At 38.7% G+C, this 18,365-nt stretch overlaps 1 protein-coding gene across 1 annotated transcript in view; it reads left to right on the top strand.

Moving 5' to 3' along the window:
• The first annotated feature begins 2,069 nt into the window (after positions 1-2,069).
• The window catches only part of dnah3 (dynein axonemal heavy chain 3), a 28,872-nt gene continuing 12,576 nt past the window's right edge, over positions 2,070-18,365 (top strand). The window contains exons 1-35 of the mRNA XM_061722775.1: positions 2,070-2,224; positions 2,505-2,640; positions 2,744-2,936; positions 3,126-3,321; positions 3,679-3,804; positions 5,074-5,254; positions 5,401-5,583; positions 5,694-5,824; positions 5,907-6,012; positions 6,101-6,279; positions 6,365-6,549; positions 6,844-6,967; positions 7,816-7,969; positions 8,155-8,299; positions 8,438-8,649; positions 8,763-8,854; positions 8,976-9,084; positions 9,254-9,370; positions 11,362-11,541; positions 11,629-11,765; positions 12,310-12,511; positions 12,591-12,683; positions 12,962-13,072; positions 13,178-13,292; positions 13,391-13,589; positions 13,742-13,850; positions 13,931-14,044; positions 15,516-15,692; positions 16,013-16,104; positions 16,216-16,435; positions 16,515-16,649; positions 16,762-16,873; positions 16,981-17,222; positions 17,965-18,065; positions 18,147-18,252. Of these exons, the coding sequence (XP_061578759.1) occupies positions 2,070-2,224; positions 2,505-2,640; positions 2,744-2,936; positions 3,126-3,321; positions 3,679-3,804; positions 5,074-5,254; positions 5,401-5,583; positions 5,694-5,824; positions 5,907-6,012; positions 6,101-6,279; positions 6,365-6,549; positions 6,844-6,967; positions 7,816-7,969; positions 8,155-8,299; positions 8,438-8,649; positions 8,763-8,854; positions 8,976-9,084; positions 9,254-9,370; positions 11,362-11,541; positions 11,629-11,765; positions 12,310-12,511; positions 12,591-12,683; positions 12,962-13,072; positions 13,178-13,292; positions 13,391-13,589; positions 13,742-13,850; positions 13,931-14,044; positions 15,516-15,692; positions 16,013-16,104; positions 16,216-16,435; positions 16,515-16,649; positions 16,762-16,873; positions 16,981-17,222; positions 17,965-18,065; positions 18,147-18,252 (5,169 nt within the window). The remainder of the gene's footprint in view (positions 2,225-2,504; positions 2,641-2,743; positions 2,937-3,125; positions 3,322-3,678; positions 3,805-5,073; positions 5,255-5,400; positions 5,584-5,693; positions 5,825-5,906; positions 6,013-6,100; positions 6,280-6,364; positions 6,550-6,843; positions 6,968-7,815; positions 7,970-8,154; positions 8,300-8,437; positions 8,650-8,762; positions 8,855-8,975; positions 9,085-9,253; positions 9,371-11,361; positions 11,542-11,628; positions 11,766-12,309; positions 12,512-12,590; positions 12,684-12,961; positions 13,073-13,177; positions 13,293-13,390; positions 13,590-13,741; positions 13,851-13,930; positions 14,045-15,515; positions 15,693-16,012; positions 16,105-16,215; positions 16,436-16,514; positions 16,650-16,761; positions 16,874-16,980; positions 17,223-17,964; positions 18,066-18,146; positions 18,253-18,365) is intronic.

The following is an 18,365-nucleotide window of genomic DNA, read 5'->3' as shown; positions in this document are numbered from 1 at the left end:
CAGTTAATTTAACATGTGTTTTTGATATCTGGACCAAACTAATGTTTACTACAAGGAGGTTAATGCGCCATTTCCCTCAAGTCCTGCCGCATCTCAAGCAGCTAACTTCGCACTAGTTCACCTCCTAATCCAACTAAGTCACCTCGTGCCCCATAAACAACTGTTGTGTGGCTAAATTCAGTTTTTTAAACACCACAGTGACACAGAACCTACCATTTCTAAAACAATAAACTAATAATTTGTCCTAACTCTCTCCCCTGCTGTGACGTCACAGTACCAGCCCGAACATGTACATAAGAAATATTTAAATATTAGCCTACTTTATGTCGTAAATTTGGTTTGTGTGAACACTTACTACCCAACAATAATGAATCTAGTAAAGAAAATTACGAAACACACACTCGGTAAATTTTTGGCTTAGTCACCCTGCTACCAATATCAATGTATGCTATTTGCACCCATGTATTATTAGAAATTTTTTTTACAAAAATGATTTATATAAAAAAAAAATCCATCAGCTCAACAGTGATTGACAGGTATTCACACCACTTTTGATAAACTTCATTTAATCTCTCCAAAACATCTTACAATAAAAGATTTTTTCCTTTTTAGTCATTTAGTCTGCCAGTGAATGTAAACATAGGACCCCTCAGGGTAGGCAGTAAAGATCTGTCTTTTGAAAGTTTCTTTACTTTTTGTAACAAGACCAAAGATGTGCTGTATACAAGGGACTACAATAAGATTTGATCAAAGTTAGCTCCACAGAATTGCTACATGAAATGAATTTCAGCAACAAAACGTTTGCTTGCTATTTGTACCCTGGTGCAAATAGTCACCCCGTAAAGGCTGATTTATGGTTCTGCGTTACACCAACGCGTAACCATAACTCAGGCTTCAATCTTTTGTCTCCATGGAGACGGCAGAGCTCAACGGCGTGTCAGTTGTGGGCCAATAGCCAGTAGTGAGTCCTCAGTAAATGTTTGACGGAGAATACTACAACTACAGCAGTTTGTCGTAAATATCTTCAGCAGGAGAGTTTTCAATGGTTAATTACAGTTATCACTGACGGTGAATTTCACCTTGAACATCTACAACTAGTTTTCCAATCAGAAATCCTCCCATCAAAACACAAACGGACGAAGGTAACGTTAACCGTAGCGATTTAACGATTTTAAACGTTTTCTTATTGCTATAATGTTGCTTAGAAGGATTGCTGACATTATTTTATTAATTATATTATTGGATTTTTATTAATATTGTCAAATAAAGTCTGTTTTCGTCGCTCTCTCACCCTCTTAGATGAAAAAATGAACAAGATGGAACAACAGAAAGAGGTAAGGTTATTTAGTTTACACTTCTTCCTACTAGTTTACACTTCTTCCTACTCCTTTTTTGCACATGTAAATTAAGTTTTCAAGGGCTAAAGGATGAAATTCTTTATTTTGTTGTTTTGTTTTCCTAAACTTCTCTTGAAGTGTTGTTTTTTTACATGTACAAAAATAAATAAATCAAATCAAATCAAATCAAGTTGATTTGATACAGTTAATGAAAAGTTGTTTTTGCCTAAATACGACTTGATCTCATTCTTGAGCTTCATAATCTGAAAATCTGACGTTTTAGTGCTATCGCTCAACAGTGTCCTGTTTGATATTTTTTTATTATTATTATTATTATTATTATTTTGTATTATTATTATTATTATTTTTCATTATTATTATTATTATTATTATTATTATTATTATTATTATTATTGTTATTATTATATATTTATTATTATTATTATATATTATTTTTGTATTATTATTATTTAATATTTTTTATTTCTCTGAGCTACAGGTGGAGGATGACTCCACCATCGATGTAAATGAGAGCAGGGTATGTTCTTTTCCTCCACCTTGGCCCTCAACACATGAACCCTCAGAATTGTATAAGGTAACGATATCAATCACTGTATCAAATTTAAACTTCAGTAGAGACAGTTTGTTTAACACAATTTCCTGTACTAAAACATGTGAACCATTGTCCCACTATGTTATCTGTTATTTTATTAGACAATCTTAAGGCGCAGTATGTACCCACCCCTCCTTAAACCCAGTTTACCGAATATGGCAGTTCCATTTAAAGAGCAGCGTCACTGCCGGACACTCATTCAGTCTATTGGAAACAACTACAGACTCCGTGCCCAGCACCTGAACCTGCAGAACCTGAAGAGTACCTTTCCTCAGTCCACGGCGAAAGCAGGAAATCTTTGTATCCTTTCAAGTTCATTTATGAAACTACTGCATTTCAGGCCTTGGCTTTTTAATTATATTACATTTGTTTACCTCTCAAAATAGATTTTTTATTTTAACAATACCATTAGCAACTACTTGCCGGGGAAGAGGACAAGCAATAATACCAAGAAGGTGGTAATAATACTCTCAACACATCTCATTGGTAGCATAACCTTTATGACATTGAACTATAAGCACCTGATATGTACTATTTCTACTTCCACTCTCTAGGGGACAACATAAGAGAAGTCTTTTTGAAGCCTCCAGCAGTCCACCTATGACACCTGATGAGCAGCTCAGCATTATGCTAAGAGAAGAGGAGGAGATGAGGGCCACACACCCCGGACCTACTAAAAGAGACTTGGAGGCAAGTTATTAGTAAATTCACTAATGGACCTCTCGGTTACTTGGTCAAATCTCTTGAACCTCCTGTATTTGACATATTGATAGTCTTGAGTTTGCTCACACAGAGGTACGCGTACTACATCAACAATGGAGTCCCCACCTCCACGTTGCCCCTCCCACCTCAACAGCAGATGGTCAACATCCTGCAGCGACTGCCTCCAGACCCTGAACATAACAGGAAACGCTTTCAGGTTTTGAGGGAAGAAATGATACAGGAGGTCAAACAATATTATTTCTTCAGTCTCAAGAAGGACATAGGTAAAAAAAAGAATAAAACAAACAAAAAAAAACAGAAGAATTTTGATTCTCAAATGACAATAATGTTTTGATTGTTCATCATTTTCTTTAAATCTGGTTGTGGCAGTTGATATGTAATTAACACAAAAAAAATGAGGATGTTTTCATGAATGCTGTTTTCATGAATGCTGTTTTCATCACTGCGACCAGTGGACTATATTCTAATGGATCCATCTGAGTGCCAGCGACTGGCCATATCCTGCATCCCGAAGCCTTTTCCCAGGAGGGTGATTCGTGCACCAGTACCCTGGGCCCTTAGAAAGAAGGAAACCCAGATTTGGCAGAATCAGCATCTTTGCACTGTCAGTCCTATTATGATTATGCTGCAGCAAGTCTGGATAGACAGGTAATGTGTTATGTATATTCAGAGGCTATTTGGTCATGCTAAACTTACACAATATTAATAATTCCAAATATATGAACAACTCATTTACACCTTGTAATGCTAATTTGATTTTATCAAAGAATCAAGGTCAAGCTAATATAGATTTTTTTTAAAAAGGGACTTTTAAACTTTGGCGCACACAGAAAAACCACCTTTCTCAACCTTTTCATCTGCCAAGAGGAGATGTGATGTGAGATGTTAAAAACTTATTAGCGGAAAGACACTGTATGAGTGACTCCAGTCACTCATACATAATTGCTGTATAAGACAAGTACGGTAAATGTGAATTTGAATTCATCACCGTTTGTCTTGCTTCAGTTTCTCTTCCTTGAGGTTTGTGAAATTGGAGGACCTGTTCTCCACCAACCTCCCACTCCCACCTTCAGAGTTTGAAGATTTTGTCAAAAGACAGTGTCAAGCTACTAGAGAGGAGCTGCTTCAAACGTGAGTAGTGCCAGTAAGGGCAGGCTGCCTGTCTCTGGGACCGTAAACTGATCTCCAGACTTGCAGTGTGGAGCTTTTCTTCATATTTACCAGTGTCTGCTGTACTGCATGTACATAACCAAACTAGCTAATCCCATTGTGTGTGCAGGCTCATGTTTCCACCTTATCCACTTTGTCAAACATGTCATTCAAGTTCAGTGCCTTTAGTGTTGCGATTTGTTTTTTTAATTCATCAGTTACTCCACAAAAAAATAAATCTACAACTAATTCTCATGCAAAAATGTCCAGCCATTAATAGTTTCAATACCCATTCGTTGATTGATCAAAAAAAAAAAAAGAAGTGGTTAATAGATTTATCTTTTGCCTTTTCCCTTTAGGTTTTGGCACAGTTAGTCATAGGTTTCCATTTGGCCTTCTATTCTGTATCTTCCTCTGTCACTTAAACCAGCTTCATGCCCCTCTGTCACTGCAACTAGAAATCCTCAAAGGTCTGAATCAAAGGTAACTAGACGTCTTTGTCTTTGTGGGTATTGAATGAACCCACAAAGAAGTTGCCTTGGATTCAAAAATTTGAGGATTACCGTGAACTGGATGACTACGAGTCTACACCCACATAAATCATTCATTTTTGGTCTTCACATTTTTCTCCTCCCTGGCAGCTCCATCTCCAGCATTCTTCTACCAATGCACTCTCTATCACTCCTCTTTAAGTGTCCAAATCAACAGTCTATTACTTCAGCTCCTAAGCATCTAATTTGGGATGTTCCTTGGGATATGCTCATTTGTTATCCTGTCCATTCTTGTCACAAAAAAAGTATTAGCCTCTTCAGCTCTGCCACCTCCACATCTGCCTCCTTTTATTTATTACGTGTTACCGTAGCTAAACCATACAGAAGAGCTGGTCTCACTATAGCCCTCTAAACCTTTCCTTTAACCTTTGCTGCCACTCATCCATCACAGATAACTCCTGAAACTCTTCTCTGGTCACTCCACTTTGTCTGCAGGGTCGTCTTCACTTTTTTCCACACTTCTCATGGCTCTAAACAGCTAAGCTTTAGTATTCAAACCTTTACCCTTTTTTTCAGTTCTCCCCCTTGCATATTAAGTCTTTGACTAACACTCGTCTATTCTTTACAGCTATTATTGACCTGACTTCCTCTTATTTCCTGCATACGTTATGGTGCATGAGGATTCCTATGTCACTTCAGCTAGTCATGGGTGTCGATTGTAACTTTGAGAAGATCTTATTAAGACCAGCTTACCTCTTAGGTGGCTGCCTTGCTGTGAGTCCCTCCTTAAAACCAATGAGAAACTGTGGAAGAAAAAGCAGATGGGTCCAGCTGGTGTCCAGGAGTTCCTCAACTGTGTGACTGCTCTCATGTCATTGCACCTCCGAAGCTTGGTCACAGAATCACTTCAGGACTTGCTACAATTCTTCATGATACATGAGGTTGGGTCTCATATTGTTTTTTCTCCTTCTGTTGTATCTAAAATTATGTAAGGAAGAGTTACCTTTGTGTTTGAAAAGTCAGAGATAACCTTTGCTGCTGCTGTGTTTATGAGCACCGTTCTTCATCATATGTTCTTTTTTCTCAGAATGGCAATGACTTTGGGCTAGTGTTTGATGACATGAAATACACTCAGCCCCAGGTACTGCTAGTAAAACTACAAGCGAGTGACGCTGGCATCGAATTTACTCCCAACTTTAATAATTGTTGGGATTTTTGTATTAGAAGGTCCTTTGAGACAATTGTAACCAGTGCTCAGAACATCCCATCGGTACGAACTAGGATCACATACTTTTTATACATTCTAAGACTGATAAAATGTACAGTATTGGTAATTTGTATAATACCCAAAATTAATGTATGAGATGTTTGTTTGGCTAGGTGGAAGGTTGCATCTCCCAAAATATCAAGAATGCCCACCTTTCCAATGTCCGCCATGATGAATCATTTTTCAAAAACATTATTACGAAAGCCAGAAATATTTGGGACAAGAACACAGTGGGACCTGAAAAGTAACGATATATCAACTTATTTCTTTTTGTTAATTTTGTATCCAAAATATAAGAAAGGATAATATTGCATTTCATTTTTCAGGTACCTGAAATGTCATGCCAAAGGCAGCAATCTACTTGGCGATACAGCAAAGCAGGACATATCTGCATTCCTCAGCAAGAAGCAGTCACTAGCAGGATTAGCTGAAGTAAGAGAACATTTGCAACTAAATAGCAAAGAGTATTTTCTGTTTTTATATTACTGGTTCACCAATGTTCTTTCATACAAATCCCCAGAAAATTGAGAGCATCAATCAATTATGGAATGAGGTTGCTTCACAGCACATCACAGTGCCTTTGTCCATGTTCTGTGTGGATACTAGTGATCTTAACGATCACCTATTTGTTTGTGCCGAGAGACTAAAAGACAGAATAGTCATGCCTGAAGTTGAGGAGAACCGGAGGCTTAACAAAGAGTACGTGGAAAAAAGCATGATGATAACATTTAGCCATGGCATTTCAAGACACAGATTTTTAACTGTCAGATCTCAATTTTCCCAGGATCTGTCAAAAGTACGAGGAGATTACAGACACTGCTCGAGGTTCCCCTAAGACCACAGAGGAGTTGGTGTTTCTCAACCAGTACATTGAAAAGAGCAAGGATGTGACCATTCAAAAGCTGAAAGGGGATGTTGAAGCAGCAGCCTGCCGCCTTCGCTTTTTGATGAACTTCGCCAGTCTGTCCTGTAAATATACACTGAAACATCTAATGGTTACTGGCAATACCAGACAAAGAGATAAACTCTAGCATAGACAAAACCAACAAATACTGCAAGAATTTCTCGTATTCAAGAATTTTCCGTTTCTGCAAAGACAAATATTCTTAAGAATGATTTTTAGATACAAATACAAAAATGAATTACTTGGGTTTTGCTCACTGGAAAGCCCCTCTTGAAACCCCTCAGATAATGAAATCCTATATCCCATTATTAAAATATAGTCAATTTTTTAATGTCTATCTGACTTCTCGCTTTCTCTAGCTGATGATATGGAGCTGAACGCCCATGTTTTCCAGTGGCCCGATCAGATCCTGACTGAGCTTGAAAACAGCAAGGTTCGTCTGGCCATCATGAGAAAAAAGACTGAGATCCAAATCCAAACAAGGTTAGAGGACAAACACTTCCCAGTTCTGGGGCCTGTACAATGAATCTGCACGGATCGGGTTGGTGGCTCTGTTCTGGTTCTATTAAGGGTTTTCTGTGTCATGAAGCTGTTTCACTGCTCACCAGAAGGTATCACTAATGTGATGGACTGGAAACCTTACCTTTCAGATAAGCCCATCTAAAAGCACTGCAAACTTGTTCAAAGTTACTGTATAACAATCAGTTCTTCCTCTTACTAAATCAAACATTCAGATTTCTTTGAGGAGGCATGCATATAAATCATATCATCACATTCCAGCACGGACATAAAAGTAGCAGAAACAAGTCTCTTTTTGGCATCATAAGAGAAGCAAGAATTGATTCTGGAGAAAAAAGCCCAATTCAGTCAGTTGTACAATACAAACTTCTTGAACCTGTACATGTTGCTTTTGAAGCAAGATGTACCAAGTTGCAAGATGTTCTTTATCAGTTTGTTCATTTTTTTTTGTCTTTTTTAAATCACTGGCTCTGATGCTGACACCACAGCAGACGACTGCTGATGGAATTGCATTCTCTATCACAGACTTATAGAGGATGTACAACCTTTTGCTGCAAACACTGAAGGACTTGAACCTCTTCAAGAATTACCTTCTTGTGGTCTCAAGTCCAGCTGTTGAAATCCTAGATGCGTTGTTTGCTCTATTGATTAACACCAACACTGAAGGAGGTCTTTGCTTGTTGTTTTTCCCTCCTTACTTTCGTCTATGCATCATCAAGTTTTCCACATCACAATTTGTTGTGAGAAAAGAACTTAAGTGCAAAAAAACTATGCATATCAAAACTGTAACATCTCTGTTTCACTGTCTCCAGGCTCTCTGATTTTGTCCAGAAGCTGAAGGATGTGGAGAAGCACATAAAATGTTTTGAGAAGAAGCAAGGGATTTCCATGTATGATGTAAATTTAAATGTAAAACAGATCTCTGAAATCACATTCAACCTGGAGGCTGCTGTCACTGAGCTAGAGGTAAAAGAAACTGCTCTCCTAGAGTGTCAGATTAAAGTGGCTTTAGACAATCTTTTCAGATTAAAGTGCAATAAAACCATAGGTACTTTTGATACTCAAACCCATTTTATTTAGTTTTAAAACCTGAATGTCATGGTATGGATGTTTTCAGAAAAAACATCAGTAGTTTTTCTGTATTCAAACAGGATACAAACAAAGAACAGGCTTTGCTTGGCATGGAACAGAGTCAATTCCCAATACTCCAGGTTCTGATCGCTGAGAAACAGCCTTATGAGCAGCTGTGGAACACAGCGCTTAACTTTACTACCATGTCAGAAAAATGGATGCATGGTAAGTAACTTACTCTTGTAAAATTAAGGTTTTCTTTTTTTCAACACACATTTTTAAATGCTCTAAAATTACATAAATGACAGGACTTGGTGTGTTCATACTGTATGTGTTTCCATGTTGTTACACTTGTACTTCTAGGTTCTTTCGTAGGTTTGGATGCCGAGAAAATCGCAGATGAGCTAGACATCATGTTGAAGATGATAAATAAATTGACCAAGACTTTCTCACAGCTTTTTGGACCTTGCTGTGTTTCCAAAAGCTTCCAAAGTAAGATGTACCAGTTCAAGGAGCATCTGCCTGTCCTGAAAACCATCTGCAACCCTGGCCTCAAAGATCGCCACTGGGAGAAGGTCTGCCGTCTCAAATTTATTAGTGTCATTAAATCAGCTGACTCGTGACCTGGATCTCCAATGATGTGTGAGGTTGACGTGAATAATTTATTGTGGTTTCCGTCTGCCCGTAGATTAGCAGCATTGTGGGCTTTGATGTCAAACCAGACGTAAACTCCTCACTGATGAACATGTTGAGCCATGGGCTTTCCAGTTTTTCTAAGGAGTACAATATTTCACCTACTTATAACATTTTTACAACATGAACATTAGTTGAACAGTAGTTGGAGGGCTCTAACAATGAACATCATGAAAGTGTGACAGATTTTCTTTTGCTTTTGACCTAGCTTGGAAGAGATTGGTGCATCAGCAAGTAAGGAGTACTCTCTTGAAAAATCTCTGGATAAGATGAAAGAAGATTGGGCCAGTCTACAGCTGCCTCTCTGTGTCTACAGGGTACTGCATGACAAACATATGCAGTCAAATACCTTCCCAACAGACACTTAAATACTCTAGCATCTTCATTGAAATGACCTCTTTAATATCAAATAATTGCTGGAAAAAGCTTGTTGTATGGTTTTTTGTGTATCACCTTCGACAACTTACAATTTTCTTTCTCCCATAGGGTACCAAAATTGTGTCTTCTCTGGATGATGTCCAAGTCCTTCTGGATGATCACATCATTAAGACGCAGACTATGCGAGCCTCCCCTTTTATTAAACCAGTAGAGACTGAGTGTAAGGTGAGACGTTATAGTAGCAATCAAGAAACATCCATGGGCAATTACATTTTTTTAAGTAGATTTGTGTGATGTAGTGTGTCTGCAGTAGACGGCAGTCGCAGTGATCTCAGTTTGGAGGATCAAGGTGGAATCCAGATGCGGAGCTAGGCTAAAAGCTACTCAGAATGAACACCAAAGAAGGGACAATTTACTTAAACGGGACCTATTATGGCATCTAATACCTATTTTAAACAGGCCTTGAATGTCTTAAAAACAAGCTATTGATTGTTTTTGCTAAATAAATGAGAAATTCAGCCTCTGAGGAATGTCTTTATCATCTCATTCTCTAACCTCATTATCTATGAGGGATTCTGAGTGGGCGGGGCTATGATAATGAGGCTCTGTGCTGATTGGCTGCCTGAATGACGCGATACACCGCTACGAAAAAATGGCGGAAGCTCCGGCCGGCAGAGTTAGTTATGGCCGTGGTTTCACGCATCGGAGCCCAACCTATGTAAATCGCATTTTGGTTACGTAACGATGGGAGCAGAATCTGAACGGCTCGTAGAAGCCACATCACACTGGATGGCTCATCCGGGCGGCTGTACATACACTGAAGAATTTGGTTGCTTTCCTCCTTTTCTGAGTTGGCAGGCTGAGGGGAGACCACTTTATATATGTTAAAGCAAGAGAAAACCTGTTTTTCATAATAGGTCCCCTTTGAACCGGATGTACAGTATTTTATAGTTAGTTGTTTCAGCAACACAGTGACAATGTTGGATACTAAACAACTGTCTTATGCAACAGTAATGCGCTGTAAAAATCTACAATACAGTGTTTCCACTAACTACTTTGACATTTTTGAGGATTCAGTTGTTTGAGGTGGAGAAAAAAAATCACTCCTTTCCTGACAAAGGCATAAAAAAAAGTCATGTAATATCTCTTTAAGCGCGTATTTGAATCTTTTTAACATTTGAGATTGTTCTTAAGAGGTGATAAATAAAAGTTAGATTTAATGTTGGAACAAATGTCAAAATGCATTAAACCTGAACTGGTATGCATTTGAAATGAATAGTTATCTTTTGTAGAAGTATTTTATAGACATACGTAGACATATGTCCATATGATTTCGACTTTCTAGTACTACTGGGTACTGAAAATGCATTTTTTAACACATCAGGTCTGATATTTATTTTATTTTACTGTTTAAAAGAAGGTGTACACAGACCAAAAGTTTGGACACACTTTACCATTTCTTTGAATGAGAAGGTGTAGAGAAAATCCTTTTTGGGATCTCCACAATAATCCTAAGTTTTCCATTATTCCAAATCGTCTAAGTTTTTCCTTCATCCGTGGACTTGAAGAAAACACAGGAGTCAAAGTTTCGGCTGGCATTCGTCCAACAAATACTGTGGAGGTCCTGTATTCCAAAAAAAAGTACAAGACGTCCACAGGAGAGCATCGCATGTTCCGCGGTCCAAGGAAAACTCTGAAATTTTTATCTCCGGACCACGGCTTTTATAGGTAGATAAGAGACATATGACGTTAGATGCATTATTCTCACCATCAATGATCCTACACATCTGTTCATGCTACTTTGAAGTTCTTGTTATTTTCCCTTTATCATTGCTAGATAACTGCCACATAGGAAACTGAGGCTTTGGTGCTCATTTACAATCATCTTCATTATTTCGCCTCTCACCTGCTTTGCCACAGTTGCTCAAGGCCATGGGTTTGCAAGTGCAGCGGACTTCCCCCTCCCTTACCCGTGTGTGTGTGTCCGGCCAGTGTTTTTTTTCCCACTCTCTCTGTCTCTCTCTCCACTCTCAATATTAGTCTTAGTTAAATGTTTTACTTAGGTGTTAGATGATTATAAAATATTCACATAATTATATAAAAATATCCTCAACAAAGGTGTGTCCAAACTTTTGGTCTGTACTGTACATGTAACAGCTGTGGAATATAACAATATATTGTAGCTGTCAAATCCTCTACGTTCCTTCTCTGCTTAGAAATGGGAGGACAAGCTGCTGAGTGTGCAGGACATTCTAGATGCCATGTTGAGGTGTCAGGCTACATGGCTCTACCTGGAACCCATCTTCAGCTCAGAGGACATCATTGCTGAGATGCCTGAGGAGGGCCGCAAGTTTGTCATTGTTGACAACTGCTGGAAGAGTATCATTGCTGAAGCCGTATGAGCCCTATGACAAGCAGTTTAATGATTGCTGATCTGATACCGTGCACTTAGCTTTGACTCGTGTCTGCTTGTACTTGTCCAGGAAAAAGATACACATGTTCTGGTGGCGACAGACCAGTCCAATATGCTGGAACGGCTGGAGGAGTCCAACAAGTTCCTGGATGACATTCAAAAAGGCCTCAACACTTACTTGGAAATGAAGAGGCTCTTTTTTCCAAGGTTTTTACCAACTATAGTAGCCCTGATAGTGGTTATATAGGTCAAAGTCAAAAGTTTTGACTCTTTACAAAGTTTACTATCTCTAAAATAGGCGTTTCCCGTTTTAATCCTTTCTGTGTTTCTTGGAATACTGTAAACAACACCACTAATTTATCTTTAGCAATTGTACAATAATGCAATCTATTTTTCACAGGAAGTTTACTTTTAAAAATAAATTACTTCAGTGCGGCAAGAAAATATAAAATAAAAAAAAACAATACATTTCAGCTTTTAAATGAAACATTTTTGGGGAGAACGGTTACATTTACTCTTTTTGATTCTCAGTTCTCCTCAAAAATCCTAACAGTAAATGTATTATGACTTATGTTATAGTACTAATGTACCTCAGTCATGACTATAGATATCCACGGTACAGTACATGTCTATGGGAAAACATGAACCTTACTTCCATGAAAGAACATATGAGTTGGGGAGCACCTCTAACACTGGTTTAATGTGGTTGTTTGAGCCTCCTTTTTTATCTTCATTGTTATTATGATTTCAGATTCTTCTTTCTGTCAAATGATGAACTGCTGGAGATTCTGTCACAGACCAAAGATCCCCTTTGTGTACAACCCCACCTGAAGAAGTGCTTTGAGGGCATCGCTAAGCTGGTGTTTACTGAGGACAAGGAGATTACTGGCATGATCAGTTCTGAAAAGGAGACAGTTCCTTTCATAGAAAAGATTGACCCAGCCCAAGCAAACGTATAAAACATTGTATAGTTTAATGGTATAATACAGCGGATAACTATATGTTATAACTGGGTGCTGTTATGAATTTCAGGGAATGGTGGAGAAGTGGCTGCTGCAGGTGGAGAACTTGATGCTCAAAAGTGTTCGGCATGTCATCCATCAAGGAGTATTGCAGTATGAAGAGGTAACTGCCTTTTTTTGCCTTTATGTTGTCCAAACCAATGGCTTAGCTACAGTGTTACTAGTTGAACTTGATCAGTGCTTAAGAATGTGATATTTGGAGTAGCATTTAAACATAGGAAGGTAATAGGGGTAAAAAGTCTGATGATCGTGTTTTGTTTAATCATCACCATCACTTTGTCCCCTCAATTGTACTTAGCCTTTTGCAGAAGTTACATAGCGTCAATGTTTTATGCTAAGTTATAATTTAACTATTTTAATTTTGTCCTTTTTTTTCTTTAGTTGCCCCGGAAGAAATGGGTGTTGCAGTGGCCTGGCCAAGTTGTCATTTGCGCCTCCTCCATTTTTTGGACAAGTGAAGTGTCTGAGGCCATCCAAACCAACTCTCTGCCTGTCCGTCATTAATTCTACCTACATCATTCTACAAAGTAGACAGCTAAGTAAATGTTGATAGTTACCATATTGTTGTCTAACATGGAGGGATCTTTTATTCCAAAGGCTTATGTGGAGAAGTGTAATGCCCAGATTGCTGACATTGTGGAGCTGGTGCGTGGCAAGCTTCCAGGAGGGACAAGGATGACCCTTGGTGCTCTTACTGTCATAGATGTGCACGGTAATATCTAAAAACCAAAACTGAGATAAATGAAGGAGACTACATTTCGTGTTCTTGACTTATTTTGCATTGAACTTCATGCTTTTTTAAATTTCTAGCTCGGGACGTGGTGGCAAAATTGGCAGAGGACCGCATCTCCTCACTGGATGACTTTGCATGGATTTCTCAACTGCGATACTTTTGGGAAGATGGAGAGGTGATGCTGCGGATGATCACCACCTACCTAAAATATGGCTATGAGTACCTGGGCAATTCTCCTCGCCTGGTCATTACACCGTTAACTGATCGCTGCTACAGGTATTAAATCTCACTGGGTACCTTTTGGATGTAATGTGAAGCTACATGGTACCTTAAAAATCTATTTTCTGCTTCTAGTATTTATCTAAATGTTTGCTTCCAGTACATTTTTTCTGTTGATTTGTTATATATGTTTTATTGTGGTTTATCAGGACTCTAATGGGGGCTTTGAAGTTGAACTTAGGAGGAGCTCCTGAGGGTCCTGCTGGAACTGGCAAGACTGAGACCACAAAAGATCTCGCAAAGGCGTTGGCTAAGCAGGTCTAGCAAAACGGTTACAGTAAAATAATGATCTACTTGTTTTTCTGACGACTAATGTCCAAACTGTTATTTGTTGGTAGTGTGTGGTGTTCAACTGCTCTGATGGTCTGGACTACAAAGCCATGAGTAAGTTCTTTAAAGGACTGGCACAGTCTGGAGCTTGGGCCTGCTTTGATGAGTTTAATCGTATTGAGGTGAGCTCAGCTATTGATGTAGTGGTGAATTGTAAAATATCCATATACCTGAATATCACAAGTATACTGCCTTTAAATAGCTTATAATGTATATAGGAAGATATTCTGTTCATATCATGCACTGGAAAAAATGTTGAAAGTAATGCTCAGATGTCGACTTTAGCCTCTGTGACAAGGAATACTGGATGTACAAATCTATTTGCTTATCTATTACAATTCAATTTATAAAGGATTTACATTTTACAAAATGTGCTGAAATACACTTAGGATCACTGTTTGAATCCCATCAATTATTCAGGTAACGCACTGAGGTTATACCAATGACTTAATGACATTGTTATAGCTTTATTTGTCATTGAGCCAGCATCCCGACACAACAAAATGACATTCCAGTACAGCCCATCAAGAGAACAGAAACAAAACAAAACAGATGACAACATGGGTGGCTATACTGGTGCAATTAGCTGAGAATGGATGACACTAGAAAAGAGGTCCAAAGACAAGCTTTTAAGACGAGCTGCTCTAGTCTTGTCCTTCGGCTGCAGCTATGACTACTGGCATTAACACACTAGAGTTTACACTAACTAGAGCCCGTACTAAACAGAAAGGTTTTAAGTTTGGTTTTAAAGGAGGAGGTGGTGTCAGCGTCCTTAACCCAGATTGGAATTTGGTTCCATAGTAACGGTTCCTGATAGCAGAAGGCCTGTCTTCCAGTCTACATTTGTATACTCTAGGAACTACGAGTAAACCTGCACTCTGAGAACGGAGAGCTCTGTTAGGAACATAAGGTATTATTAGGGTCTTGCAAATAACACGGCGCTTGGACGCTTAAGACTTTATACGTAGCTAACAGAATGTTACTTACTTCCGATAATGCTATAAAAGCACATTCAAATGATTTCAAAACACATATGTAAGACTTTTAAAAACCTCTTTTTATCAGAATCAGAATCAACTTTATTGGCCAAGTATTTCAACACACAAGGAATTGGACTCAGGTCATTTCTTAGCTCACAGTGTACATAGACATAACATAAGAAACATTCCACTCGAAAGAACAAGGACCACAACATGTTTTGTTCACAGTAATGACTGAAATGTTCAGTTTCATCACTTAAGAGTTACACGTTCATGTCTACTAATTGTGCAGGACCGCTCTTTAGGAGTCTGCAGTGCTGCACCGTCATGGTTTTATGGTAGAGCCCAGAATAAATAGACCTGCTGACAGAGGTCGCTAGCTGTCACCCTTTTAAAACAAGACATACACACGAAACACCTGAGGCACTTTGGCAAATCCAACAAATGCAATACTGCATACATTTTCATGTATGGTTAAAAACATTTATAAATAAAATAAAACATAACAAATAGCCATCGTAGAAAGTTTTATTTCTTAATTAATTCCCTTCCGGGATTCATGAAGTATTTTTGAATTGAATTATATTGACCATGTGTGTTTTTTTAAGCACAGGTAGAGGTACTCTCTGTGGTGGCTCAGCAAATACTCTCCATACAACAAGCTATTGCCAAGAAACTTGAGACTTTCATGTTTGAGGGGACGGAGCTTTCCCTCAACCCAACCTGTTCTGTCTTCATCACCATGAATCCAGGTTACGCTGGCAGGGCTGAGCTTCCCGACAACTTAAAGGTACATGTCAGATACAAACTGCTTGTTAGATGTAGCATACTTGATACATACCTTTCAGACACCTCTGCACCAGCCCCAGAATCAAAACAATAAAAGAAATAGAGTCATACAATAACTAAATATATAAACAAAATTACCAAATGTATTCATAGAGATACAAAAAATATATTTATTAGAAAATATATATATCATTTTAGGTGTACTATTTCATTAATCAGATATCAGGTATATGCACTAATTTAAGTATTTGTAATGCAAAAACCCGCTGTAAACAACACGGTACTGAAACTGAATGCATACCTGTCAATCTTGTTTCTTAGGCTCTTTTCCGTACAGTTGCTATGATGGTGCCAGACTATGGTCTCATTGGAGAGATCTCATTATACTCCGTGGGGTTCATTGACTCGCGCAGGTATATATGTAAAAATACCTTTCACAAACTATTTTAGTGGGTTTTTTTTTTTTTTTTATAGAGAAGCTTTAGTTGGTTCATAAATAAAATCTCAAATCTCGAATTTTGCAGTCTTGCCCAGAAGATAACGGCCAGCTACCGTTTGTGCTCCGAGCAGCTGTCGTCCCAGTCCCATTACGACTACGGTATGAGAGCTGTGAAGTCTGTGCTGACGGCTGCTGGGAATCTTAAGCTAAGATACTCTGAGGAGAATGAGAGTGTGCTGTTGCTCAGGGCGCTGATGGATGTCAACATGGCAAAGTTTCTGGCACAGGATGTGCCATTGTTTCAGGTACCAGACGTTTTACCACTTCCACATGAAGCCTAAGTCTGCTAATTCAACCTTAACATGTTCCTGCTGCTGCCTTCAGGGTATCATCTCTGATTTATTTCCTGGAGTTGTCCTTCCAAAACCAGACTACGATCACCTCCTGAAGGCTCTCAGTGACAACATTGCAAAGCTTAACCTCCAGCCTGTTCCTTGGTTCATTGGGAAAATTATTCAGGTACAGAGGAAAAAAAAACATTGTTCTTTAATGAGTAGGATTAACAACAGTTTTAATCAAACATGACTGTGCTTAGTATATCATTTGTAATAATTAGTATCTTTGCACACAGGTGTATGAGATGATGTTGGTACGTCATGGCTTCATGATAGTCGGAGCCCCTCTTGGAGGGAAGACCTCTGCTTATAAAGTTCTTGCTGCTGCCCTCAGAGACCTTTATAAAGGTAGGAATTACAACGTACAATGTACTTCCCAGCTAATTTATTGTTGTTGCCAGATTTTACTTGTTGTCCCGTGTAACTTTTTGTGCTTTCAAATGTTCCTTATTCAGCCAAACTGATGGATGAGTTTGCAGTGAATTATTGCATCCTCAACCCCAAAGCCATCACTATGGGCCAACTGTATGGCTGCTTCAATCCAGTCAGCCATGAGTGGTCTGATGGTGTCCTGGCCACAACTTTCAGGAATCAGGCTAGCTCCACCTCAGACGATCGACAATGGATCATTTTTGATGGGCCAATTGATGCTGTCTGGATTGAGAACATGAATACTGTACTGGATGACAACAAAAAAGTAATTGGATTAGTAGCTACACGCTTGTGTGGATAAACCTTTGTAAAGGATTTACCTGCACTTAAAACACCCCCAAATATTTACAGTATTTCCGCACTATAAGACGCACCGCATTATAAGGCGCACCTTCAATGAATTACATATTTTAAAACGTTTTCCATATATAAGGCGCACCGCATTATAAGGCGCACTAAATATATGGTAAAATACCGTACTATAGTGACTGGGGTTGAGTTACGTATCTACCTGATGGAGCTGCGCTACAGGAAATGCTAAAGAATCCTACAGCAAATGCAAAAAAAAAAACAAGAAGAAAAGTACCGTAAGTCAAACTTTATTAACAAAATAAAAAACAGCTTTGCTCCGTCTCGTCAAAGTCGCCATTATGCGAGTCAGCGTCGCTGCTGTTGTCTTGAACGTCTGTGACGATTCCTGACGTTTTTAGCGCCATCACTTCAGCGACACCAACTACATTACCCACAATCCCCCTGACTACATTACCCACAACCCCCCTGACTACATTACCCACAATCCCCCTGACTACAGTAACAGAAATTACGGTAAGGATCATATATAAGGCGCACTGCATTATAAGGCGCACTGCCAGTTTTTGAGAAAATTAAAGGCTTTTAGGTGCGCCTTATAGTGTGGAAAATACGGTACCCAATTTACCTGCATTAACAAACCTTTTTAAAGAAAAAAATATTTCATCATTTGTTTTCGTTGTTTTGACTTCCCTTAGCTTTGTCTGATGAGTGGTGAGATCATTCAGATGAGTTCCAAGATGAGTCTGATCTTTGAAGCTGCTGATCTCGAGCAAGCGTCTCCAGCAACCGTCAGTAGGTAAGCAGCTAAGACATAAGCTGCAATGCCTTTAGATGTAGAGAAAGAATTGAAGTATTCACATTTGCTGTATATTGGCAGGTGTGGTATGATTTACATGGAACCTGAGGAGCTGGGATGGGCTGCTTTAAGAGATTCCTACATGAACACATTGCCTGAAGGCCTGGCTGTTGAGCATAGACAGCTGGTGAGATTACAGACATTCATATTTTGATAAAATAATCCAAAGCTAATCCATATGTTGCTTCTTTAACATCTTGGAAATATCATATTCTGTTATTTGTTCTCATTTTATATAAT

The sequence above is a fragment of the Cololabis saira genome, chromosome 5 (genome assembly GCF_033807715.1).
Source record: "Cololabis saira isolate AMF1-May2022 chromosome 5, fColSai1.1, whole genome shotgun sequence".
Taxonomy (NCBI): domain Eukaryota; kingdom Metazoa; phylum Chordata; class Actinopteri; order Beloniformes; family Belonidae; genus Cololabis; species Cololabis saira.
The sequence above is the reverse complement of the archived record's forward strand: the minus strand, read 5'-3'. Positions and strand labels throughout refer to the sequence as shown.